The sequence below is a fragment of the Elephas maximus genome, chromosome 13 (genome assembly GCF_024166365.1).
Source record: "Elephas maximus indicus isolate mEleMax1 chromosome 13, mEleMax1 primary haplotype, whole genome shotgun sequence".
NCBI lineage: Eukaryota > Metazoa > Chordata > Mammalia > Proboscidea > Elephantidae > Elephas > Elephas maximus.
Window position 1 is genome coordinate 45,778,430 of NC_064831.1, and position 21,664 is coordinate 45,800,093.

The 21,664-nt window shown below is 40.0% G+C and overlaps 2 protein-coding genes across 5 annotated transcripts in view; one reads left to right on the plus strand and one right to left on the minus strand.

The window, feature by feature from the left end:
• The window catches only part of PIGBOS1 (PIGB opposite strand 1), a 48,281-nt gene extending 46,362 nt beyond the window's left edge, over window positions 1–1,919 (minus strand). Inside the window, exon 1 of one of the 3 annotated variants that reach the window (XM_049852633.1) lies at window positions 1,566–1,919. In XM_049852633.1, the coding sequence (XP_049708590.1) occupies window positions 1,566–1,819 (254 nt within the window). In that variant the 5' untranslated portion in view covers window positions 1,820–1,919. Of the gene's footprint in view, window positions 1–1,542 lie in introns of all 3 variants that reach the window. The other 2 variants (XM_049852634.1, XM_049852635.1) reach the window with 2 other exon arrangements.
• Window positions 1,853–21,664, plus strand: part of PIGB (phosphatidylinositol glycan anchor biosynthesis class B) — a 33,163-nt gene continuing 13,351 nt past the window's right edge. The window contains exons 1-6 of one of the 2 annotated variants that reach the window (XM_049852629.1): window positions 1,853–2,087; window positions 5,243–5,376; window positions 5,816–5,935; window positions 14,427–14,531; window positions 15,738–15,868; window positions 20,152–20,292. In XM_049852629.1, coding sequence (XP_049708586.1) covers window positions 1,952–2,087; window positions 5,243–5,376; window positions 5,816–5,935; window positions 14,427–14,531; window positions 15,738–15,868; window positions 20,152–20,292 — 767 coding nt within the window. In that variant the 5' untranslated portion in view covers window positions 1,853–1,951. Of the gene's footprint in view, window positions 2,088–5,242; window positions 5,377–5,813; window positions 5,936–14,426; window positions 14,532–15,737; window positions 15,869–20,151; window positions 20,293–21,664 lie in introns of those variants that run through there. The other variant, XM_049852630.1, reaches the window with a different exon arrangement.

The following is a 21,664-nucleotide window of genomic DNA, read 5'->3' on the forward strand; positions in this document are numbered from 1 at the left end:
AATTCAAAAACCAAGGGAAAAAAAGACATGCTCTTTATACCTTTAAAGGCATACCGTGAAGCTAACTACTAAAAGAGACAGGCAAAGTGATTGCCTCTGAGAAATCAGAAGAGAAAGACAGGTAAAGAATTATTACTTTTCAATGTCAGCCCTTTTGTATTTCATTTTTTAAAACAATATTTATGATTAAAAAAATTTTTTTAAACCACATTGCCAAAGTGTTACAGGCTCACGGCAATCCCATGTGTTACGGAGTAGAACTGCTCCATGTGGGTTTTCTTGGCTGTAATCTTTGGGAATCACCTGGCCAGGCCTTTCTTCCATGGAGCCACTGGGTGAGTTTGAACTGCCAACCTTTAGGTTAACAGCCTATCACAAACGGCTTGTGCCACCCAGCCTACTTAATATGACAGAAACAACAAAATTTTCTTAAGTGCCAGGCTGCTAACTAAAAGGTTAGTGGTTCAAACCCACCCCCAGGGGAGAAAGACCTGGCGATCTGCTTCCTTAAAGATCTGCTTCTTTAAAGCCTAGAAAACCCTATGAATATACGCAGTAAAATATACACCAATTCAACAGTTTCTACATGTACAATTTAGTGACACTAATTACATTCTTTGAGTTGTGCAACCATTCTCATCCTCCTTTTCTGAGTTGTACCTCCCTCATTAATATAATCTCACTGCCCCATGAGTTTCCTAATCCTTCAAGTTGCTGTTGTCAATTTGGTCTCCTATAGATAGTTCTTAAAAGAGTATAATGCGCAAGGCAGGCCTTTTTTATTAGTTAAGCTAAACTACCGTTTGACTTTAAGAAGACTTCGGGAGATACCTTCGGTTTAAGGTTTAATGATCACCTCAGGGCAATGGTTTCAGGGCTTCACTCATCCTGCCATCTATGTTTGACAAAATACAATGGAGATTTGGCTGGTTTTACTTTGAACAACTAAAAAGCCTCAAGTACTTCCTGGAAAGCAATACTCCTTGCCAACACCTTAGTTTCTGGAGAAACCAGGTGGATGTTTATAAAAGAGGAAAGCAGAGTGACGGATTTACATGTTTTCTTCTGGCTGCCTTTATTATAATAACCGGCTGTGTCCCTGACCAGGCCCCAAGGTCAAAAATCAATAGTGGCAGAACCAGTCTGAGAAACACTAACGTGCCTTTAATACCCCTACAATGTAATTTAAAATAATCTGAGAAACAAAACCCCGTTCTCTTCCGGTCTTACCGTTGATCAGATAAATGCTCGCTTCACTAAGCCTGTTTTAATTCAACGGCCGCTTTAAAGCGTATTAAAAAAATAGTAATAACAACACTTGCAAGTCAGGTCCTTTGAAAATAGGTGATTAACCATCCGAAATGGGAAGGCTCCCACTGGGTCACTAGCCCGCTAAGAGACCATGAACAACTCATCTAACCTTTTTGAGCCTCAATTTCCACATCTGTACTTCGTTGCCTACTTCATTACACAAGTATTTACTGTGACATCACAAAAACAGTGTAAAGTTATACAAACGCTGACATTTGCAAATATCTTTACCAGTATTAATACCACTGAGGCACCTCTGACCGTTCTGCGTCCACTCGGCGTCGCGCCTCTCGCCTGTCCAGGCAAAGGTGAAGTCGGGCTCCTTCCAGCAGTTTCCGGACCCCGGGCGCAGAGACCACAAAGCCAAAGGCGGGCAACGACCCCGGAAAGAATAAAATGCCACCGAGAAATCGCAGCCGAATTCGCGGCAAAGCCAAGCGGCGCAGACCAAACGTGCAGCACTCCCCGCGGACACGACTTCCGGGGACCGTCGTGAAGGAAGTGGCATTTCCCGGCTCTCTCCGCACCTGCGAACGACGGCTCGCGGCAGGAACCAAACCTAGCGGGCGGAAGAGCAACGCGCGCTGCCTGCTTCGCGCGCCCGGTGAAGGCGGCGGTCGGGGACCTGCCGCGGGTCGGGATGGAGCGGGAGGGCGGCGACGGCAGCCTTTTCTTCCGCGGTCTCCAGAGCCGCACCCACGAGAAGATGAAGCTGCGGAAGAGAAAATCGGCTTTGTACCTCAGTGCCCAGGAGGCGAGCGCCGGGCGCCGCCGGGGTAAGTGAGGGGCAGTGGCGGGAAGCCGCGGGGTTCGCGCGAGGGCTCCGTCTACCGTGTGGGGCTGCCGACGACCCGTAGGACCTCGGGAGGCGATTCTCGGTCTCTGGAGCTTGCGCGCGCGCTTTACTCGGCGCTATTTCATGCGTTCCCTCAGGGGTCGGGTGAAGTGAGGCGGCGCGGTGTGGCGACCCCCATTTTACAGAAGGGGGCGCCGAGGCCTGCAGATGCCCCTTGTTGGTCACAGAGCGGGTGTGCCGACCCGCATTTTAGAGAGGGGGCGCCGAGGCCGGGAGGTGCCCCTTATTCGTCACGGAGGGGGTGCGCTGACACCTATTTTAGAGAAAGGGGCGGTGAGGCCGAGAGGCACCCCTTGTTCACAGAGGGGGGACCTGGAATGGACCAGATCTGACTTCCGCCACGTTCCTTTCCCCGCCGCCCCTGGGGCCTATCTGTCTAAGGGTTATTCAATATAAACATGGACTCCTCATTCATCCAGGAAATGTATACTGGGCTCCTGTGCCGAGCACAGTGGAGACGGCATGAAAACAGATTTCCCCTCTGGAAACCTGAGACCTGGCAAGGGGAGAATCATTTTGTTAGGTGTTAGGTGGCGGGGCGGCAGCTGGGCCCGAGCTCGCCCCTTCCTTCCCCTGGGGCACTAGGAGCTGGATCCCATCGAGGGAGGGAGAGTAAGGCTTGTCACAGAAGAGCAGTGAGCATTTAGGAAGTAAAGCTCCGTGGTTCAGAGGCCAGTGCTGACTACTGTTTCATCTGGAACCACACAGTAAAGGGGGAGAAGGGAAAAACAAAAAGGTTTTCTGGCAGCAGGTGTAGTCCAATTGGGAGGTTTATTTTCAGTGTTTCTGGAAGATGAAAGTTCGGATGGGGGCCAGTATGTCACGGTGATGAGTATGTCAGTTGTCTGAGAAACATAAAGTGTGTTTGTGGAGAATAAGAAAGAAAAGTGGTAGCAACCCACAGTGATAGCAAAGACTAACAGTGGATCAGAAGCAGGTTGCAAACTCACACACTTGGCTAAAACTGGACAGGCTAAATAAGCGAAGGGGTCCAGAGCTTCTGCCCCACCTATGGGGGGCAGGCCTATATTTCAGTACTACCCAGATGTTGCCAATTGAGCTCTGTATTGCAAAATCTTCTTTTTGAAATGCTGGAAATCCAGATTTTAATATGAAGTCTGATTTTTAAATGTTGACAACTAAATTCGAATTTTAAAAACTACGCTGTATTCAGCTTACAGGTTGTCTATTTGCGGTTAAGAGTAAAAACTTTGGAGTGCACAGACTGACCTGCGTTTGAATCCTGTTTTTGTCATTTATAAGCTTTTTGACTTTGGACAAGGCAGTTTAACTTCTCTGAACCTCAGTTTTCTCATATGTAAAATGGGGCTAATAATACCTATAGGTTCCATAGAAGAAACACCTGTTAATCTGCTTTCTTTAAGATTACAGCCAAGTACAACTATTGGTCTCTAACTCATCCAGAACAAAAGAGAAAGAAGGAAACCAAAGACTCATGGAAGAAAGTAGTCCACAGGACTAATATACTACACAAACCACAGCCTCATCTACCCTGAAACTAGAACTAGATGGTGTCCAGCTACCACTACCAACTGTTCCGATCAGGACCACAGTAGATGGATTCTGATGGAACAGGGTTAAAAATGTGGAACAGAACTCTAATCCTTAAAAAGTCCAGACTTACTGGACCAGTTGAGATTAGAGGACTCCGCAAGACTGTGACCCTGAGAAACTCTTTTAACCTTAAACCTAAATTAATACTTGAGGTCACCTTTTAGCTAAATAACAGATTGACTCATAAAATAAAAAATATCATCAATGAATAAGGAGCTTTAAAAATCATGTATAGCAGACCAAATGGTCAAAAATTACTCTAAAGCAAAGATGAAGAGTTAAGGAGACAAGGAAACAAGAGTACTAGAAATGGTACAACCAGAATGGAATGAATGAGAATGATGACACTTTGTGAAAAATGTAAGCAATATCACTGAATAATTTGTGTAGAAATTGTTAAGTGAGAACCAAATTTTCTGTGTAAACTTTCACCTTGTTGTTGCTGTTAGGCGCCATTGAGTAGGTTCTGACTCATAAAAACTCTATGTACAACAGAATGAAACACTGCCCAGTCCTGTGCCAGCCTCACAATTGTTATTATGCTTGAGCCCATCGTTGTAGCCCCTCTGTTAATCCATCTTGTTGAGGATCTTCCTCTTTTTCACTGACCCTCTACCAAGCATGATGTCCTTCTCCAGGGACTCGTCCCTCCTGATAACCTGTCTAAATTATGTGACACGAAGTCTTGCCATTCTCACTTCTAAAAGCATTCTGGCTGTACTTCTTCTAAGACAGATTTGTTCATTTTTCTGGCAGTCCATGGTATATTCAGTATTCTTCACCAACACCATAATTAAAATGCATCAGTTCTTCAGTCTTCTTTATTCATCATTCAGCTTTCAGCGTAAGCACAGTAAAATATTAAAAAAAAAAAAAAAAGGTTACAGCCAAGAAAACCCTAGGCAGCAGTTCTACTGTGTAACACATGGGAGGACCAAGAGCTGAAACTGGCTCAGCAGCAACAGGTTTGGGTTTTTCTAGTTTTCCATAGCATTATTTTGAGGATTAAATGAGATAATGCATGCAGAGGGATTAAAACAGTACCTGGCATATAGTAAGCATCAATTAAGCCTGTTTAAAAATGTACACAGAACCATTTTGTATGCCTCTGTCAAAGGAGTTGCTTTTTAAATTAGTAAACAACTTCCATTGTTTGTTAGCTGGTTTATTTCACTAGATACACATGTAGGGTAACCTAAGGCTTTAGTTAACCCAGTCCCTTGCAATATTTATCTTAATATTCTCTTTATGTAATAAGCTGCATGAAAGGTTAGTTAAACAGAAGGAGGGACAGTCGTGAGGTTCACCCAGTGGAGAGGTTCTAGCCCTAGGATAACTCTCTGTCGGAATCCGTTTTGGGAGTAGTTTGGAAGGGCCAGATTCCACTACCCTGCCCTCACATGAGCAAGGGGCCAACCAGAGCAATAAAGTTTAATATCTGCCAAGTGGAGCCTGTTGGACTTTTTATGCCACAATTACTTGTTTTGTTTTGTTTTTCAGATCTTCTTGGTGAAAACATTTATCTGGTCATGTTTACCATAGCTTTAAGAATATTTAACTGCTTTTTAGTTCAGACAAGTTTTGTTCCAGATGAATACTGGCAGTCTCTTGAAGTTGCACATCACATGGTTTTCAAATATCCTTTGTAGTTTCTTTTCTAAACTAGGAACGTATGTTCACCTTAGGAATTGTGTTCACTCTCTATTACATACTTTCAATATTTTCTCCATATTTTCTCCAAATATATTTTAGCTCAAGGAATGCCATTATTTTATGCTAGTGTTCCTTCTATGTCTTTCTTTTATGTTAGTATACCCATTTCAGCCTTTAATGAGTATACATTAATCTCTGCGGTGCTCAGTGCTGTGGAGGATACATGAAGTAAAAAGAAAAACATTCCTGCCTTGAAGAAGTTAAGAGTTTAGTTGGACAACTGCATTTTTAATTCAGATACCCAGCATAAAATGCCTAGGTGTTTTAAAGCTTCATTGTCAAAAGATAAAATGCTTTATACATGGAAATTAAAACCAGTTTTGTTTCAATACTATTTGAAATTTAATCCTTAATATTACAAATTATGGTTATTTGACCTGGGAATGGACAGAAAGATTGAGGGGTTATACTTACCCCTTAATTTTTGCAAGCATTTACAAGATTTTGCATCTTTCGGGAAAAGATAGTGTTCAGTTGCTGGTAAGTTTAAATAAAAATAACTTAAAATCATTGTTAAAAGTCATTTTTTCTATCCTTTTTTGAAGGTGAATGTATATTAACTAAATGATATTGCTAGTACCATGAAGTTTGTTTTTAAAAGGCTACTGTTGCCAAGGTCCAGCCATATCTGGGAAGATTATGATTCCAAAGACTTCCTGTGATGTGTAACTCTTCGATAAAACTAAAACGGGAGCCTGAGCATGAGAGTGTCCTGCCTAAGGAATCCTGTTAAGACGTGCAGATTTTAAGAATGACTACATCTTACATTAATGATTTAAACTGTAGACGTTTACTTCCTTTATAAATGAATCATTTTAGAGCAGTGTTGTTTTCGACTTGTAAGTGGTAATATGAACTTATAAAAAATAAATACATATAAACCCACACTGGATTTAGTATTGAAATAAAAACTTAGGAAAAAAATTAATTTGACAAAAATTTAATAGTATGCATCATTATGCTGTGTAGTAATTGGTGTCCCTGAGTGGCGCAAACTGTTAAAGACTACTAGCCTAAAGTTTGGCAGTTCATAACCCACCCAGAGGTGCCTGGGAAGACAGGCCTGACAATCTGCTTCCAAAAGGTCACAGCTTTGAAAACCCTATGAAGCAGTTCTACGCCATGAGTAGGAATCAACTCGCCAATTATAATTACTAGATCATGCGTTTCTGGGTTCAGTTGCTGGGAGAGAGTATGAACTGATGCAAAAGTTTCTCCAACCTCAATCTCAAGATTCCTTAAGCTGTCAAGTCAGAACCAGAAGTCTGGGCCTTCCCCCTTTCTCTGTTAGGGAGCGCTGGTAGAGAAGGCTCCATATTCCAAAGGGAGTCCAAATGCAAGGTATTTTTGCAGCCTGGAAAGGCACTGAGGTGCTGGGGCATTTGTTTTAAGGCAGGGTTGTACAGAAGATATTTGATTCCTCCTCACTGAGAAATGAACACCAGACTAGTGAAACATGCCTCACCTGGGAAGATCGTGGGGATGGAGAATTTCGAACAGTAGCAGTTTTTCCTGTTGACGGTGGAGCTTAGGAGCTGTGAACTCTCTTTTCTCCCCTCAAGGCCACCCACTAGTTTTGAGATTATACAGAGTATTCATAAAATCTGGAACCATAAGTAAATACACATACTGTCATGAAGGATGTTTTATATCCCAGAAAGTAGGTTAGATTATGAATGAAGGGGTCTTCAATAGAATCAGAACAACTTCCAGTTCAAATAATCCAGGACTTATCCACTGCCCTCAACCTATAGCTAACTCACCTGGCCATTTTGTGAAATGAAGGAAACTAGCCCTCACCCCAGCCCTCCCCCACAAAAAGACCTCTGTCCTACCTGGAATTTGACAAGGTAGGGATTCATTAGGATGTCATAACTCTGTCAGTCATAATCTGTATTGCTTATTTTAAACATACCCCAGTACCCAGCACTGTCAGAAAAATAGGTTATATAATTTTGAAGTTAGGAGAGCAGAAAAGTAAATAAACCAAGGTCACAGTATCTTGGTAGGGCAGCTACAACTAGATCCTAGGTCTACTTATTCATAGCCTAGTGCTCTTTTCATGTAGCTACCACCTGAACTACATAGGGCATTTGCACAGTATTGTGGACGGTCACTGTCCAGTATGGTAGCCACTAGCCCATGGGCCTATTAAACACTTGAAACATGGCTAGTCCAAATTGAGAAGTGCTGTTAGCATAAAATACATACTGGGTCAAAGACGTAGTGTGGACATGGAACATTCTCTACAATAGACCACATATTAGGTCATAAAGCAAGCCTTAAAAAAAAAGCCTTAGCAGAATCCAAAACATCAAAATATTACAAAGCATCTTCTCTGACCATAAGGCCATAAAAGTAGAAATCAGTAACAGAAAATACCCTGCTCAAAAAAGACTGGGTCATAGAAGACATTAAGGATGGAATAAAGAAATTCATAGACTCCAATGAGAATGAAAACACTTCATATCAGAACCTTTGGAACACAGCGAAAGCAGTGCTCAGAGGTCAATTTATATCAATAAATGCACATATACAAAAAGAAGAAAGAGCCAAAAATCAAAGAATTATCCTTACAACTTGAACAAATAGAGAACAACAAAAGAAACTCAGGCACCAGAAGAAAGCAAATAATGAAAATTAGAGCAGAATTAAATGAAATAGAAAACAAAAGCAATTGAAAGAATTAAAAAGAACAAATGCTGGTTCTTTGAAAAAATTAACAAAATTGATAAACCATTGTCCAAACTAACAAAGGAAAAACAGGAAAGGGAACAAATAACCCGAATAAAAAATGAGATGGATGATATTACAACAGACCGAAGTGAAATTAAAAGAATCATATCAGATTACTATGAAAAATAGTACTCTAACAAATTTGAAAACCTAGAAGAAATGGATGAATTCCTAGAAACACACTACCTACCTAAACTAACACAAACAGAGATAAAACAACTAAATAGACCCATAACAAAAGAAGAGATTGAAAAGGTAATCAAAAAACTCCCAACAAAAAAAAGCCCTGGTCCGGATGGCTTCACTGCAGAGTTCTACCAAACTTTCAGAGAAGAGTTAACACCACTACTACTAAAGGTATTTCAGAGCATAGAAAAGGAGAGAATACTCCCAAACTCATTCTGTGAAACCAGCATATCCCTGATACCAAAACCAGGTAAAGACACCACAAAAAAAGAAAATTACGGACCTGTATCCCTCATGAACTTAGATGCAAAAATCCTCAACAAAATTCTCGCTGATGGAATTCAACAACATATCAAAAAAATAATTCACCATGACCAAGTGGGATTCATACCAGTTATGCAGGGATGGTTCAACATTAGAAAATCAATGTAATCCATCACATAAATAAAACAAAAGACAAGAATCACATGATTTTACCAATTGATGCAGAAAAGGCATTTGACAAAGTTCAACACCCATTCATGATAAAAACTCTCAGCAAAATAGGAATTGAAGGAAAATTCCTCAACATAATAAAGGGCATTTATACACAGCCAACATCATCCTAAATGGACAGGGTTTGAAAGCATTCCCCTTGAGATCGGGAACCAGACAAGGATGCCCTCTATCACCACTCTTATTCAACACTGTGCTGGAGGTCCTAGCCAGAGCAGTTACGCTAGATAAAGAAATAAAGGGCATCCAGATTGGCAAGGAAGAAGGAGAAGTATCTCTATTTGCAGATGACATGATCTTATACACAGAAAACCCTAAAGAATCCTGAAGAAAACTGAAACTGATAGAAGAGTTCAGCAGACTATCAGGATACAAGATAAACATACAAAAATCAGATTCCTCTACACCAACAAAAAGAACATCAAAGAGGAAATCACCAAATCAATACCATTTACAGCAGCCCCCAAGACGATAAAATACTTAGGAATAACTCTTACCAGAGATGTAAAAGACATACAAAGAAAACTACAGAACACTACTGCAAGAAACCAAAAGAGACCTACATGAGTGGAAAAACCTACCTTGATCATGGATAACCCCACTACCGTCGAGTCAATTCAGACTCATAGCGATCCTATAGGACAGAGTAGAGCTGTCCCACAGAGTTTCCAAGGAGCATCTGGCAGATTTGAACTGCCAGCCTCTTGGTTAGCAGCAGTAGTACTTAACCACTATGCCACCAGCGTTTCCTTGGCCATGGATAGGAAGACTTAACATTGTGAAAATGTCTATTCTACCAAAAGCGGTCTATAGATACATGCAATTCTGATCCAAATTCCAACGGCATTTTTTAGTGAGATGAAGAAACAAATCACCAACTTCATATGGAGGGGAAAGAGGCCCTGGTAAGTAAAGCATTACTGAAAAAGAAGAACAAAGTGGGAGGCTTCACACTACCAGATTTTAGAACCTGTTATACCATCACAGTCAAAACAGCCTGGTACTGGTACAACAACAGATACATAGACCAATGGAACGGAACTGAGAATCCAGACATAAATCAATCCACAGCTGAGCTGGTGATACTTGACAGAGGCCCAAAGTCAGTTAATTGGGGGAAAGACAGTCTGTTTAACAAATGGTGTTGGCATAACTGGATATCCATCTGCAAAAAAATGAAACAAGACTGATACCTCACATCATGCACAAAAATGAACTCGAAATGGATCAAAGACCTAAATATAAAATCTAAAACGATAAAGATCATGGAAGAAAAAATAGGGACAACGTTAGGAGCCCTAATACATGGCATAAATAGTATACAAAACATTACTAACAACGCAGAAGAGAAACTAGATAACTGGGAGCTCCTAAAAATCAAACACCTATGCTCATTCAAAGACTTCACCAAAAGAGTAAAAACATTACCTACAGATTGGGAAAATGTTATTAGCTATGACATTTCTGATCAGCACCTGATCTCTAAAGTCTACGTGATACTGCAAAAACTCAACTACAAAAAGACAAATAAGCCAATTAAAAAACGGGCAAAAGATATGAACAGGCACTTCACTAAAGAAAACATTCAGGTAGCTAACAGATACATAAGGAAATGCTCACCATCATTAGCCATTAGAGAAATGTAAATCAAAACTACAATGAGATTCCATCTCGCTCCAACAAGGCTGGCATTAATCCAAAAAAACAAAATAATAAATGTTGGAGAGGTTGTGGAGAGACTGGAACACTTACACACTGCTGGTGGGAATGTAAAATGGTAGAACCACTTTGGAAATTGATTTGGTGCTTCCTTAAAAAGCTAGAAATAGAACTGTCATATGATCCAGCAATTCCACTCTTTGGATTATATCCTAGAGAAATAAAAGCCTTTACACAAACAGATGTATGCACACCCATGTTCATTGCGGCACTGTTTACAATAGCAAAATGATGGAAGCAACCAAGGTGCCCATGAACAGATGAATGGATAAATAAATTAAGGTATATTCACACAATGGAATACTATGCATTGATAAAGAACAGTGAGGAGTCTGTGAAACGTTTCATAATGTGGAGGTATCTGGAAGGCATTATGCTGAGCGAAATGAGTCAGTTGCAAAAGGACAAATATTGTATAAGACCACTATTAAAAGAACCCGAGAAATAGTTTAAACAGAAAAGAAAATATTGGTTATGAGGAGGGGAGGGAGGGAGAAGGGTATTCACTAAGTAGATAGTAGATAAGAACTATTTTAGGTGAAGGGAAAGACAGCACACAATACAGGGGAGGTCAGCACAACTGGACTAAACCAAAAGCAAACAAGTTTTCTGAATAAACTGAACACTTCAAAGGCCAGCATAACAGGGGTGGGTGTTTGGGGACCATGGTTTTGGGGGACATCTAAGTCAATTGGCATAATAAAATCTATTAAGAAAACATTCTGTATCCCACTTTGGAGAGTGGCATCTGGGGTCTTTAACACTCGCAAGTGGCCATCTAAGATGCATCAACTGGTCTCAACCCACATGGAGCAAAGGAGAATGAAGAACACCAAAGACACGGGGTAAGTACGAGCCCAAGAGACAGAGAGGGCCCCATAAACCAGAGACTATGTCTGCCTGAGACCAGAAGAACTAAATGGTGCCTGGCCACAACTGATGACTGCCCTGACAGGGAACACAACAGAGTACCCTGAGGGAGCAGGAGAACAGTGGGATGCAGACCCTAAATTCACGTAAAAAGACCAGACTTAATGGTCTAAGACTAGAAGGACCCTGGTGGTCATGGTCCCCAGACCTTCTGTTAGCCCAAGACAGGAACCATTCCCAAAGCCAACTCTTCAGATAGGGATCGGACTGGACAATGGGATAGAAAATGATACTGGTGAGGAGTGAGCTTCTTGAATCAAGTAGACAATTAGACTATGTTGGTACCTCCTCTCTGGAGGGAAGATGACAGGGCAGAGGGGGTCAGAAGCTGGCCAAATGGACACAAAAATAGAGAGTGGAGGGAAGGAGTGTGCTGTCTCATTAGGGGGAGAGCAATCAGGAGTATATAGCAAAGTGTATATAAATTTTTGTATGAGAGACTGACCTGATTTGTAAACTTTCACTTAAAGCACAATAAAAATTTTAAAAAAGGCAGAGGTGCCGTGGAAAGAACGTTAACAACATTCCACCACATACTTCTCATGTGACTCTAAGTAACCTACTTTGCCCCTTAGAAGCCTGTTTCTTTATGTATAAAATGAGATTGTGGCTGAATAAAGTTTTGAAATATTTAAAAAAAAAAAAACCTAGTGTGAAAAAAAGAATGTAAAATATTTCTACAGTGTTTATATTGATTAAATGTTGAAACAGTACTATTTTAGATGTATAAGTTTAAAGAAAAGAATTGAAATGAATTTTACCTCTTTTTGATTTTACTTTTTTAACGCGGCTACTGTTAAATTTCATATGTGGCTCACATTATATTTCTGTTGGACAGTAATGGCTTAGAGCATATGAGGGGAAAGAGAGAGCAAAGGGGAGACCTGAATGGGGTACCACAGTGGGGTTCTGAAAAGTCAGAAGGCAGCACTGGGGCGTTCAGATCTTGAAGCCTGAGGGAAGAATCAGGAGTTTAAAGAATAGGAGGCTAGAATAGAATAAGAAACTGCCAGCACGGAGTTGTACTCAGGTTTACCCAGGCACAGCCCTTCTCCTCTTCACCCCTCCCTAACTTTATTTTCCAGAAGCCATCTCCAACTGTATTTAATTCTCATCAGGTCCTTACTACAACCTGGAAGATTACGGTAACTTAAAGTTTGGAGAGACTGCTAATGACTGCCCCCAAAAAACCAAACCCCTTGCCATCGAGTCAATTTCAACTCTTAATGACTAGGAGTTCACAATTCCAGTCATTTTTGTGTTGAGCTAAAATCTTCCTTCTTTTGAATTCAAGATTTCTACATGACAACCCTTCAAAAATTGTTCTTTACTCTGGCTATACATCTCTAGCTTTAAATGTCACAGACACCTTGTAATTAATATCCATCTTAAAATGTGTGTCTCCAGACTGAGCATAGCACTGATAATTAGGGTGACTCGTTCAGAGCGGGGTTAGTGCACAATGCTTCTTCACCATTTTAGGAGCTCTCACACTGCTGGCTCAGGTGAAGTTTGTACCCAAAGTGATTTTTCATGTGAACTACTTTCAGTGGGCCTGGAAGGTAAGGATAAACCTTATAGATCCCTATGCAGAATAAACAGAAGGTATATACACAAGTGCCTTTTGCTGTATTTTACAGGGACAGTTTAACTGGAATTATGAAGTACAAGGTACCTTTAATATTTAAGCATTTATTTACAAATCGTTGGTAAAGAAAAGGAACCATAAAGCTTAAGTGTTAGAAACCACAACTCAAAGTAAAGCAGCTCTAGTTACAATGTAATGAGGTTTGATTCAACAAAAATATAAATTTATAAGTTTTTGGAGACACATCTCTTGGACAATTATATTGTGCTCCACCAGCACATTTTAATATGTGTTATTATCATATAACCATGATCCTTTTTTTTTTTTTAACTCTGTAGATCCTAATGTGTATCATTGGAATTTCTAACTGAATTTCAATTATTATACATTTATACTTTCCTGTCATTTGAATACCGTATTTCTATAATTTTAGAATACCTGTACTTTTTAAAATAATAATTCATTGTGTTACTTTATTACCTATATTGCAGAGGAGGCAATGTAGCGTGGCAATTAAGAGCACAGGCTTTGGAGTCAGGCCAACCTGGGTTTGGATTGGCTCCCACAAACTAGCTGTATAGCCTTGAGAAATTACTTAACCTCTCTGTTCCTCCATTTCTTCATCTGTTAAATAGGAATAAAACATTATCCACCTCATTCACCCTCCATCCAAAGATTAGAGAGGCCCATAAAACAAAATGAGACTCAAGGGGCACACCAGCCCAGGGCAAAGGACTGAAAGGCAGGAGGGGACAGGAAAGCTGGTAATAGGGAACCCAAGGTTGAGAAGGGAGAGTGTTGACATGTTGTGGGGTTTTTAGCCAGTGTCATAAAGCAATATGTGTACTAACTTTTTAATGAGAAGCTAGTTCTGTAAATCTTCATCTAAAGTACAATTTAAAAAAAAAAGTGTCTACCTCGTAGGATTGTTCAGAGGACTGAATGAGGTTATATATAAAGTACTTAGTGTGATACCTAGCACACTGTACTGTACATGCTTGATAAAAAAAATCACCTATTGTTATGCTAATAAATGTGCTTCTAACAACTTTAACACAATGAAATGATTTGCTGGCTATTTGAAAATAGAAGTGTTGGAATACAAAGAGAGAATGGTAAAACTTTGGGCATTTCCATGAGAAATTAATAAAGTCCTTGTAGAAAAGCACGTATTTTTCCAGAAGAATAAAACTGTGTCTGTTTTGGTACTGAGAATGGTTTTCAGTTAATAGTTGGATCGGCTTGTTGATTTTTACAAAAATTCAGTGTGAACCAACAGATGCTTTGATTAATTTTTTTTTTTTTTAACTACTGAAGATCTGGGTTCCTAGACTCGCCCAAGCACTTCTGTCGGCTATAGCAGATGTGAAGCTTTACTCATTAATGAAGCAACTAGAAAATCAGGAAACAGCAAGATGGGTGGTAAGTTCTAAACACTTTAGAAACGGTATGCCAGTTACTTTATTCGTATGGGCATAAAACACACGGAAAAATATTCAGATTCCCAAAACAATTTCAGAAGTTAATTCATAAACCTTTTAGAGGTACTTTCGTAATTAAGAATAAAAACCAAAAACCAAAGCCATTGCCGTCGAGTCAATTCCCACTCCTAGCGACCCTATCGGACAGAGTAGAACTGCCCCATAGGATTTCTGAGGAGCAGTTGATGGATTTGAACTGCTGACCTTTTGGTAAGCAGCTGAGCTCTTGACCACTGTGAAGTGGCATGTGCCCTGTCTCTCCTCAGTGAGCCCTAGTGATGGAAGCCCCTGATGCCCTCGAGTTTATTAGAAGCTAAACCCTAAGAGACGGCCTTTCTAAGTCCTTTTGCTCCTCAGAATTGTCAGGTTTTGCCTCACCTTCCGTAAAATTCAGTAGGAAAAATTCTAAGTCACTGCCGATCTCACAAAGCACCTCAGGAAAAGCCACCAACTTTGTAAAAATTGGGAACAATTCTTAAAGGCTGTGTTTGAAGAGATAGAAAACTAGTACCACATGCTTGACAGCCTTGCCCCAACGAGCAGGTTTCTTTTGTTTTGGAGACTTAGTAAGGCTTTTGTTTGCATGTTTTTCCAAGAACTGGCTTATTGAGCCAATTTTCAAATTAAATTTTAATAACGTTTCCTGACAGATCATTTTTCTCTCTCTTTTTCCTGTTTTGTCTTTATTTTTTAAGAAGCAGGGCAGTATCCCCAAACCAAGGTCATTGAGAAGTTCAGTTAAAAAAAGGAAAATACTTGTGTCAGTAATGTAAGACAGTGTGAGGATACTGATCGGGCAAATCTAGTCATGGATTTCAATCCTCTGCAAAATCTACCATCAAAGAATCTGTGTTTCATGTCTTCCGTTAGTGGGAGCTAGGATTTAATCAAATGCAATGTCGTTAAGATACATGTGAAAGTATAAGCTTCTTAATAGTAGAAAATATAGAACCTGATATTATCATAGACCTGTGTTTAATAGAACTTATTTAAAATGTTTAGACATGCATACTTACTTTTCACATCGTTTACTTTTCCATGTGGTTTTTGCAGCATTGAGAATTGTTTGCTGCTTTCCATAGAAGGGCATAGTACGTAAGCTCTTCCACTTCCTACTCCTTGCTTATTTGCTCATAATTGTCCTTAGTTTTTTTGCCAGTTGTGCTCTTGGTTCACATGGTATTGCTGTACCAGAACTCTTACAAACACCATGGAAACGGTTCTCACTACCATTGCTCTTTTCTACTATCCTTTGGAAGGTTCAAAGTCTATGAACAGGTGAGATATATTGCTGTTAATAATTATACAAGACTGCATTCAAAAAATCTTAAATGTCAACATCCTGTACAATACACTCCCTAATGCTCACAAGGGTTATGAGAACAACAAACCTTCACCTGATACGTTTATTATAGCAGGAATCACATAACATATCCAAACTGGGTAATTAAGGAAAGTTTAATAAAAGTATTGTTTGCAAAAGTGTAGATGATCTTTAGGAAAGCCAGGAAAGGGATATCATAGTATCCCAGGGCTAGTCATAGCAGGGAATCTCTGTTACGCCCTTGGTCCAGGGCAACGGGAAGGAACCATTAATGGCATTCAAAGAGAGAGCCATAAATGTACAAGAGGGTCCCAACAGGAGACTGGCACAGCCAGCCTTCAGCAGTAGTAGAGAGCCAAGGGAGACTTTCTCCTTTTGCCCTCCAGTTAACTAAAGCCAATCAGAAGCTGAAAAGCAAGGCAGCCCAATGATACCAACAATAAAGGTTAGCCTCCCTGGAAATAGAGCAGGTGAAGGATGGGAAAGAATGGATCTGGAAGGGCAAATAGAAAACATAGCATAGTACAGATCAGGGGACCAGATTTGGGCTTGTATAAAATGGAAAAGCAAATACCAGGCAAAGAGAACAACATGAGAAGGCACAGAGCTGTAAAACGGCTTTGGTATAGTCAGGGCAGGTTGTCCACTCAGTAGCTAGATGTGGCAGAATATATGGGAGAAGAGAAAAATAAGGGATGAGGCTGGAATGAAACTTTGCCCTTCTCTAGAATTTGGTAGTAGGGAAACACTGGAGGCTTTTGAAAAAAAAAACTAGTAGGGAAACATTGGAGGCTTTTGAAAGCATACTATAATCGAATCTGATTTAGAAAGAATCCTCTTGTAACAGAAGTACTTAGAATATACTGAAAGAGAAAGCCATTTGGAGGTCTAGCTAAGAAGCTAGTATCCATTCACTGAAGTTACCTCAATGATAAGGATTTTATTATAAGGCTACGGAGTCCCTAGGTGGTACAAATGGTTAACATGCTCAACTGGTAACTGAAAGGCTGGAGGTTTGAGCCACCTTGGAAGAAACACCTGGCAGTCTACTTCTGAAAAATCAGCCATTGAAAACCCTCTGGAGCACAGTTCTATTCTGACACTCTTAGGGTCGCCATGAGTCGGAATCGACTTGATGGTAATTAGTGTTATTATAAGGTGATAAATGGAAATAAGGAAAATGGGCATCTCAGCTGTGGCCAGGCCTGAAAAAATGATCTCAGCCACTCAAATGAAGGGGAAGGTTTTTCAGAATCCCAGGCTGTGCTGGGGAGCAATTGTTCTCTTGTGCCTTAACAGCCCCAACAGTCTGCATCCCTGTTCTAGTCTTTGCCCATTGCCGTACTTCCTCTTTACCTCTCACCCAGTTTGAGAGGATAGGATTAGGTCTGTTAAATGTCACTGTCCTTGTTTGAACATAGCTCTCACATTGGCCAGCCTCAAACTGGCTGCCTGGGTTCAGGTGTCCTCCCTGATTCAGTCAAGAGGGTAGGGTCATGAGGTATAAAAGCCAGTATTACCTCCCTGGTCCCTATAAGCACTACTGTATAAGCATTCTTCCCTATATAAAGCATGACAAGTACGATTCCTGCCCTGAATAAAACAACTTTTTGTAAAATTCTTCAAAAATGCAATTATTATAAACGAAATGAGGACTAAGGTGCGCCTGACCCAAGCCATGGTGTTTTCAGTCACCTCATATGCATGTGAAAGCTGGACAGTGAGTAAAGAAGACCAAAGAATTGATGCCTCTGAATTTTAGTGTTGGCAAAAAATATTGAATATACCATGGAATGAACAAATCTGTCTCAGAAGTACGGCCAGAATGCTCCTTAGAAGCAAGGATGGCAAGACTTTGTCTCACATACTTTGGACATATTATCAGGAGGAACCACTCCCTGGAGAAGAGCATTGCGCTTGGTAGAGGGTCAGAGAAAAAGAGGAAGACCCTCAATGAGATGGATTGACACAATGGCTACAACAATGGGCTGAAGCATAATGATAGGATGGCACAGGACCAGGCCGTGTTTCATTCTGTTGTACGTAGGGTCACCATGAGTCAGAATGGACTTGTTGCCACCTAACAACAACAACATAAATGAAAGTTTCCTTTAAGGATGGTAACACTTAACGAGAATATCTAAGCATTGATTTCTGTAAAATGAGAATAAGATGCCAGTCACAAGAATTAAATGAGAATCTATGTAAAGTATATATAGCACATGGTCTGTTATAAAGGAAGTACTCAGGAAGTGGTGGTGATGATGATCATGATCGTGGTGTTAAGTAAGGAATATTTGGGGCAATACGAAAAAAAAAAAAAAAGACAACAGCAGAAGATTCCCGACAAGAGACAAGGCTTGATGTAAAATGATGAGAATGGGAAGGAAGCAAAGTGGATGTGTGGAATGAGAAGTTGTTTAAGGGACTCCAAAGTTTTAAGACTGAGAAATTGAGTGATACAGTTAACTTAAATACTAGACACTGAACAGGTTAGAAGGAAAGGTTGTAGGGCTTGTTTGAGACACTCTGATTTTGAGTGCGAGTAAGAGATCTATGTAGAAATAACCAGAAAGGAGTCCGAAGTACAAGTCTGAAATGTTGGTGTGAGGTTGGGACTGGAAAGCAGACATTAGGGAGTCATCTGTGTAGCTTCATCACGGTAGCAGTTGTGGTCAGGCTGCCTACAGGTCACACCAAGCCACATACATGCTGTATTTCACCTGCACGGTATCTTTTAAAAGAGCGAGCTACTTGGCCCATGTTTTAATTGGGAGATTTCACATAAAAATCTGCATTTCTGATTTTTCTTGAAAAATTGGAAGACCCAGGAACATTTTGGGCCAGCATTTCCTCAGGATAGTGATTGGCACTGGCCAGTTACCAGAGTCCCCTGCCCCAGCCTGCTTCACTCACTTCATTACCTAGCTGTCCCCTCAGGCATCTGAATCTGTAATCCCTGCTCTACAGCTTCAACAACGATGACTTCTCTATAATGATTTGTTTTTATCAGTTAATAGGTATATAATGGTATCATAAAGTTGTTTTATTTTGCTGTATTTTAATTTCTAGCAGGACTCATAATTACTGTCTGTAATTATCAAATCATCTATTTCATCTATTTATTGAAGCAAGTCTCATTAATAAAAATCCAGCTTTCTACCCATGATCATGTAGCTTTATTTAGTAGGCTTTTACCAGTTGTACACATATAATTTTTCAGCTGGATAAAATTAGCAGTTTACTTTTAAAACAAAACTGTATATAAAACCTATCATCCTGAGACCAGAAGAACTACATGGTGCCTGGCCACAACCGATGACTGCCCTGACAGGGAACACAACAGAGAACCCCTGAGGGAGCAGGAGAGCAGTGGGATGCAGACCCCAAATTCTCACAAAAAGACCAGACTTAATGGTCAGACTGGGAGTAGAAGGACTCCAGAGGCCATGGTCCCCAGACCTTCTTTTAGCCCAAGACAGGAACCATTCCCAAAGCCAACTCTTCAGACAGGGATTGGACTGGAATCCAAGAACAAGCTTCTTGGATCAAGTAGACACATGAGACTGTTGGCATCTCCTGTCTGGAGGGGAGATGAGAGGGCAGAGGGGGCCAGAAGCTGCCTGGATGGACACGAGGAGAGAGAATGGAGGGAAGGACTGTGCTATCTCATTAGGGGGAGAGCAATTAGGAGTGTATAGCAAGGTGTATGTAAATTTTTGTATGAGAGACTGACCTGATTTGTAAACTTTCACTTAAAGCACAATAAAAATTAATTAAAAAAAAAATCATTGCCTAAGTAATCCTAACATTTCTTTAAATGTGTTTTGATTTTTTTTTTTTTTCCTTAGAGAAAGATTTTGTGAGACTTTATTATAGCACCTTAGAAGAGTGTTGATCCTTTTTCCATGAGGAAAGCTAATAGCAGAGTTGTATGTTTAAAAGTTAGCTTACTTTTCAGCAAGCAAGACCAGCATTAAGACAAAGAGTAACCTCTTATTTGCAACTAATAGAATTAGCATATTAGAGCTTCAAAAGGCTTTAGTTATTACCTCTTTTTACAGATAAAATTTTAAAACCCAGAAAGTTTAAGTAATGTGCCTAAGTTCATGTAGCTTTTTATACCAAAAGGAACATGCTCTCATTTTTTAAAAAATATTATAGCACAGTATAAATAGTAGGTGAGTTCTAAACTCATTTCCCAGTTGTTTTGACAACACATTTGCCTTGCTTGTAGTGTCAAGTACTCATCCTTGGTGGCACTGGCCTTCCTAGTTCGTCCCACAGCTGTTATTCCATGGGTACCTTTGCTCTTCAGACACTTCTGGCTGGAACACAGAAAGCTTGATCTTATTCTATATCACTTTTTACCTGTAGGGTAAGTATGGCTATAATCTATCTATTAATTTTAATAACTCACAAATTATAGATTGTGAACAAGATTTCACATCTTTCAATTATTGTATCTTCTAAAGTCAGAACTATCAGCTGAAGGAAACAAAATCTCCAAATTTTATTTTTATCTGCTGTGATTCTGATTAACTATATTTTAATTTGTCTAAATAGGTTTTTTGTGTGTGTGCAATTATTTCTAACTTAGAAATTTCCTATGCTTTATTTTCTAATTATTTCTTAAATACATTTTAGAGATACTTGATTCTTTTACATCTGTATAGGGCTTTACCGTTTACCATGTGTTTTCACAGTTCTTATATCTCAGCAGTATGGTTGTTTCTATTTTGTAGAAGAAACTGGGGGCTTGGAGAGATTAAAAATGAGTTAGCCATAGTCATTGGGTTGGCTGCTATGATGGAACTGGGATTGGAACCCACATCTTCTAACTACACTAGGAGTTCCTAGGATCAGACTTATCTCAGGTGTCTAGTAAAGTATCTGAGATAATTATTTATTGAAGAGATGAATGAATTCTGACTCTTAGAACAGCGATCTTTTTTTTTTTAAGAACAGTGATCTTTTAAATAATACTCTGCACATGTAATGTTTCTCATAGCAATTTTAAAAAACTAAATTACCTTTTATTAATATTGCTAAGTTGTTACTGTTGTTGTTTCTCAGACTTATTAACACTGTTGTGAATGCATCCAGTCAGCAGATACTTAGCCCTACTATGTGCCGGGGCACTGTTCCAGATGATGGAGATTGTAGTCTAACAAGGTCCCTGCTTTAATGAAGCTTACATTCTAGTTGAGGCAGACAGACCACTAAAAGGATAAAAGTAAATATATGTTTGTGAAGTGATGATAAATGCTAGAGAGAAAAATAATGTGGGATAAGAAAGATAGAATGCTGGTGCAGGGGGCTTGTGTTATTTTAGATAGGGGAACGGGGGAAGACCACCATGGTAAGGGGTATTTAGGCAGAAACCTATCGGAATTGGGAGAATGAGCTATGTAGACATCTGATGAAAGAATATGTTCCAGGCAAAGGGACCAGCAAGTGCAAAGACCTTGATGCAGGCAGGAGTGTGTTTGGCATCTTCAAGGAATAGTGATGAAACTGGTGTGGCTAAAGGAGAGTGAGCTTGGGAGAGCATGAAAATGAGATCAGAGAGAGAGCAGGGACCCAGTCCAGGCAGCTTTTTATGCTACTCTTAGTCTCATCAGCACTGTAATACAGTTTTTCGTTCAGCAAGCATTTGTTGAACACCTACTTTGCACCAGGCATTTGAGAAGTCATAAATGATAAGATACGGTGTCTGCTCCCAAGCTCAAAGTCAGCTGGGAAAAAAG